Source organism: Nicotiana tabacum, chromosome 5 (assembly GCF_000715075.1).
Source record: "Nicotiana tabacum cultivar K326 chromosome 5, ASM71507v2, whole genome shotgun sequence".
In the NCBI taxonomy this organism is placed as follows: Eukaryota; Viridiplantae; Streptophyta; class Magnoliopsida; order Solanales; family Solanaceae; genus Nicotiana; species Nicotiana tabacum.
The window spans coordinates 127,886,444-127,892,808 of NC_134084.1; the positions used below are offsets into that span (position 1 = coordinate 127,886,444).

At 35.7% G+C, this 6,365-nt stretch overlaps 1 protein-coding gene across 1 annotated transcript; it reads right to left on the minus strand.

The window, feature by feature from the left end:
* Positions 1–436: 436 nt before the first annotated feature.
* On the minus strand, positions 437–1,486 carry LOC142180955 (uncharacterized). Its single transcript, XM_075253060.1, has one exon. It carries the CDS (start codon positions 1,484–1,486, stop codon positions 437–439), a length of 1,050 nt encoding a protein of 349 aa, XP_075109161.1.
* Between the last annotated feature and the right edge of the window lie 4,879 nt (positions 1,487–6,365).

Below are 6,365 nucleotides of genomic sequence, written 5' to 3' on the forward strand. Positions count from 1 at the left end.
AACTTAAATGATGGAACATAAAACACATTAGTAATTGTGTTTCCTTCTGATATAGTGCTAGCACCAGTATGAGTCACATATGAAATATCTCCATTTGGCATGAATATCTTCTTTGGTTTTTCAGACTGAAGGATAGTCGATTCATTTAGCATATTCAGATTAACTACCATATGATTTGTGGCTCCTGTATCTATTATCCACTCTTGTAGACTACTAGAAACCGTTCGAACACAACTAATACATGTTGTATTGGCTGCAGGAGTTGAAATTGTGCAGGAAGACTGGCTAGCTCCTGTTTTGTTGAAGAGTTGAACAATTTGATCATATTGCTCTCTTGAGAATGTGCATCATGTCATTTGATTCAGTTGATTGAAATTAAGTCCAGTTACAGACCCTTTGTCCTCAGTAGTTGAAGAAGCTTGATTCGTATTCATGTTCAAATTCTGTGAAGGACCTCTTGCATCATTGAAATCACTGTATGTCTTTGAATTGAATTGTCAGACATGACATTGTAGGATGTATTATTTCCTGCTCCCCCTTTCTTTTTTGGTCTATAATTAGGTGGATAGCCCACTATTTTGTAACAATTTTCTTTGCTATGTCCCTTGAGTTTAGAGAACTCACATGGAACATTATAGTTTTTCTTGAACCTTTGATTTCCTATGGATCTTGAATACATTACTGCATCAAAATTTCCTGACATCATTGCAGGATTAGTTCCTAGAATTCTTGTAGTGTCTGCTATTGACTTTTGACCTTCATCACTAATTATCATAGCATATGCTTGATTAACTGTAGGAACTTGACTCATTAAAATCTGACTTCTAGCCTGAGCATACGAGTCATTAAGTCCCATTAAAAATTGATACAACTTAAGTTTTTGAAGATACACAACAAACTCCTTAGATTTAGTACAATCACAGCTTGGTGCAGGCACCAAGGCTTCAAACTCTTCCCACATATCCTTAAGTCTTGAGAAGTATACAGAGACAGATGCAGTACCTTGAGACAGAGTTGTAATTTCTTTATGAAGATTAAAAGATCTTGAGTCATCTACCTTATTAAATCTCTCAGATAAATCTTCCCAGACTATTTGGGCACACGAAGCATATATGATTCCACCAAGAAGGTTTTTAGAAATAGAATTCATAATCCATGAGAGTACAATTGCATTTACTCTCTCCCAGCGATTCCATAGAATTTCTGAAAATTTTTCTTTCTTGCATGTACCATCAATTAATCCTAACCTGTTCCTGCCTAACAAAGCAACACGCATAGAGCGATTCCAAATCGAGTAATTCTCAATACATGTGAGTTGAAACGAGATGATTTGTATACCACTCACATCAGCTGGAGACAAGAACAGAGGATGATTATAGTCAACTCCAATTGGTTGATTTCCAGTTCCAATTGAAGAATTTCCAACCGCATAATTCAATTGTTCCATTGCATGTTGTTGATTGTCCAAACTTTGTTTGTTCTCCATTGACAAGAATTCACAAGATTCTATGAATGATTTTCTGTAATTGCGGAATAGATCGATAATTCGAGCTAGAATCTCAAGCTCGTAAGCTTTGATACCATAAAATTAACGGAGGATTAACAGGGTATGAACCCTAGAGATAAGAAGAAGAGAATGAGGGATGAACTAGAGAGAGATTAGAGAGAAACCGTAGAGATGAAATGAATTCATTCATTGATACTAACTGAAAATTTGAAGGATTTACAATATATATAGTTAGGTATTTAACTCACTAATCAACTAACTAATGGAACTTAAATTACTGGTAATTAAAGAGAGGTGAAAAGACTATTCCGCCCTTACTATTTACACTTATGTTACCCCTTTCTCAACAAATAACAATCTGAAAGGGACCTAATACATATGCGTCCCACTTGCATACATCCATATCATCACATACAAATTCATACATTCTTCTTTCTCACCTACCCACTCCCTTCCAACAAGAAAAACTGAAAAAAGAGAGTCCTATTCATATTCTTATAGTGTGTGGGAAGAGGTGGTTTCCTATTAAAATACTTGTCCTGAAATAAGTACACTAATTAGGAAACTAAACTAACTCATTGTCTATATATATTGTCCACTCCGCCTCTATTTTCTTCTTCAAACCATTCTATTGATTCCTTTCAATGACGAAAATTAGGAACTCTAGTATTCCCTTAATTCAGCCTCTACAAATTCTCCAATTCCTTCGGAGAAGAGAAATAACCAAAGACCTTTAGTAGAAAAGAAGAATGAATTCGGAGAGAAGACCACCGGCGGTTTCAGTGACGCCGGCGGAAAATTAGACGATGGGCTCGCTACCATCCTGTTAAAACTCGATTTGCATTGTGAAGGCGGTGCTAAAAAAGCCAAACGTTCAATTGGCCGATTTGAAGGTAATTAATTTAAATAAACATCATTTATCTACATAATAGTACATTATTTAGTAGGCGTTTCGACATACAAATTGTGCTTTTGAAAAAAAAAATAGTATTTGGAATTAAATTGAAAAATGATATTTGAAATTTGAAATTGAGTTTGGTCATGCATTTGAAGTGAAAAAATATTGTAGTTTTGTGACCTGAAAAAAAAAATTTAAAATTTTTGAAAAAGTTGTCAAAACTAATTTTTAGTTGTTGAAAAACTCATTTTCGAATTTTTTTCAAAAACTTGCAAAATTTCATGGACAAACATATTTCTAAAAAAGAAAATTTGTTAAACGGACAAACAGGTCCTTAATCTGATACAAGCAAATTATATGAAGGTTTGGGCTAATTTTTAGTTTTATTTATTTTTAACTGAAGCTGTGGAAGACGTAAAGGCGGATTACATCAGTGGGAAATTGACGGTAAAAGGGAATGTGGATCCCTTATGGCTCCGGGAAATGGTTGAAACCAAGACAAAGAAAGGTGGAGCTCATTTCTGCTCAACCCAAAAAGGACAGTGGCGGCGGCGGCGACGACGGAGATAAAAAATCCGATGACAAAGTTGAGAAAAAGGCCGAGGAGAAGAAAGGGGAAGATAAAAAGCCCAAGGAGGTAATTTACTTTTTTTTTTCTTCTAACGTACACTTTATATTGTTTATCATAATTTAATTAAGCCAGGAGTTACAGTAATTACTGTTTAGTTTTTTATCAATAAAATAAATTAATTTGTTGTTGGATTATTAGAAATTTTTCTAACTTTCTGCTATTTTCTCTTTGGTTGTTTAGCCTCAATTTAACACGGTGGTATTGAAGATTCGGCTGCAATGTGACAGGAATGCTCAAAAAGCAAAGCGAATTATAAAGAAAATCGATGGTAAGACTTTTTCCTTTGTAGTAATTGATTTAATTTATATATACTGACTGTATGTAAAAAATTACGCTATCAAATTATTAACCTGTTGTGTGTCATGTTATAATTTCATTTATTAGGAAAAATTATTTGTAATTATATTTTAGGTGGTGTAAAAATTCGTGTTCAAATCCCATTTTTTTGACTATATATTGTTTTCATCGTAGTTGACTATTTTTCCATTTACACTTATGTAGAAGAAGTGAGTATAGCTCTAGAAAAAGATTTGTGACAGTGAAGGGAACATCATCTTACTTGAAAGATAAATTAAAGAGGAAGATAGATGTTGTTACACCAAAGAAAGATGGTGAATCAAAATAGAGACCACTGTATTTCTTTTGATAAATCATACTACTAATAATACTGGTGTTTGTCTTACTTAGCATTTAAATATTCACAAGTTTGTACGACTAGGTCTAGGCTATTCAAGTTTTAATCCTATTTAAATAAGGCTGGCAAAAATAACTTGTGATTTAATTAGAATTTGTCGCAAATTTTGAAGAAATTGGGATGGATAGACAAAGACTTGTCTTGCCATATATAGTTCTAGCGCACTAGTACAAACTGTGTCGTAATTTTATAACAAATTATTCAAAATACTGATGGATCACTAGGAGTTTTTGATGAATATATATATAGGCAAAGACTTGCCTTGCCACAAGTCCTCGTAACCATATTACAAATAATTTTCGAACAAATTAAATTGTTCACAAGGCCTTGGTGATCATCAGAGTTTCTGATGATGTGCAAAATTTGCCTTACCACCAGTTCTAAAAAATCGTTAGGAGTTGCACAAAAAAAAATTCACTAATACGATTTTGTTTCAGAATTGATCCAAATTTGATAGATCCAACCTTTTTAATACCAATCACGACAATTTTCAATAGTTAAATTCTATTCAACCTTCAAATATAAATAGTCCCATTTTTTCTTGTTCAAACTGATTTTTTCAATCTCAACAATTGTGTTGTACAGTTTTCTGATGAGGTCCATCTCATTGAAGAAGTATTAGACATGTGCCTAATAAAAGTTTTTTTTGGTTTGGTAGCCAACCTTGTTGACTTGGTTTGGTTGGTAGCCAACCTTGTTGAATTAGTTTGGTTTGGTAGCCAACTTTGTTGAATTTCTTTGGTTTGGTAGCCAACTTTGTTGAATTGTGAAAAGTGTGTGTAAATTGTCAAATATGGTAGGCTTTAGAGAGTGAAGCTTTGGCTATAAAAGGAGAGCTTCAACTCTCATTTCTACACACCAACAAAGAGAGAAAGAAAGAGTGAGGTTTCACAAACAAGGTATAAGAAAATAGTCTGTGAGGAAAATAGAGAGTGAGCGATATTGTAGTGAGGTGGGAATATCAAAAGAGGGTTATTTCTTTTGAGTGTTGTAGTGGTCTTTGGAGTATTTATCTCCGACCTACAAAGTGTAAAATTCCTTACTATAGTGATATCAGTTGCTCCTCTCGGGGTCGTGGTTTTTTCCCTTATTCAGAAGGGTTTTCCACGTAAAAATCTTGGTGTCATTATTACTCTTTTATTATTGTTAATTACCGTATCTCGGTACTACATTATTATTCCGCTTTATTACCGTGAATATTATTTTGGTAAGGGGTTTATTCCCAACAACTGGTATCAGAGCACAGGTTCTGCTCGTTCACTGAAATACTATTCACTGTCGGTAGTACTATACTTGGTGAAAAATAAAAATGTCCGGAGTAAAGTACGAGGTAGCAAAATTCAACGGAGATAACGGTTTCTCAACATGGCAAAGAAGGATGAGAGATCTGCTCATCCAACAAGGATTACACAAGGTTCTAGATGTTGATTCTAAAAAGCCTGATACCATGAAAGCTGAGGATTGGGCTGACTTGGATGAAAGAGCTGCTAGTGCAATCAGGTTGCACTTATCAGATGATGTGGTAAATAACATCATTGATGAAGACACTGCACGTGGAATTTGGACAAGGTTGGAAAGCCTATACATGTCCAAAACGCTGACAAATAAATTGTACCTGAAGAAGCAGTTATACGCCCTACACATGAGTGAAGGTACGAATTTTTTGTCACATTTAAATGTGTTTAACGGACTAATCACACAGCTTGCCAACCTCGGAGTGAAAATCGAGGAAGAAGATAAAGTCATCTTGCTATTGAAATCGTTGCCATCTTCGTACGATAACTTGGCAACAACCATCTTGCACGGTAAGACTACTATTGAGTTGAAAGATGTCACATCGGCTCTTCTACTCAATGAGAAGATGAGAAAGAAGCCTGAAAATCAAGGACATGCTCTCATCACACAAGGTAGAAGCAGGAGTTATCAAAGGAGTTCGAACAACTATGGTAGATCCGGAGCTCGTGGGAAGTCAAAGAACCGATCCAAATCAAGAGCCAGAAATTGCTACAACTGTGATCAACCAGGTCACTTCAAAAGAGATTGCCCAAATCCAAAGAAGGGCAAAGGTGAAACCAGTGGCCAGAAGAATGACGACAACACAGCCGCCATGGTGCAAAATAATGATAATGTTGTCCTCTTTATAAATGAGGAAGAGGAATGCATGCACCTGTCAGGTCCAGAGTCGGAATGGGCGGTTGACACAGCGGCATCTCACCATGCCATACCGGTAAGAGATCTTTTTTGCAGATATGTAGCAGGTGATTTCGGCACAGTGAGAATGGGTAACACAAGTTACTCAAAGATTGCGGGGATTGGTGACATTTGTATCAAGACAAATGTCGGATGCACATTGGTTCTAAAGGATGTGCGGCATGTACCTGATTTGCGGATGAACTTGATCTCGGGAATTGCTTTAGACCGAGATGGATACGAGAGTTATTTTGCAAATCAAAAGTGGAGACTCACTAAGGGATCATTGGTGATTGCAAAGGGAGTTGCTCGTGGCACGTTGTACAGGACAAATGCAGAAATATGCCAAGGTGAATTGAACGCGGCACAAGATGAGATTTCTGTAGATTTATGGCACAAAAGAATGGGTCATATGAGCGAGAAGGGATTGCAGATTCTTGCCAAG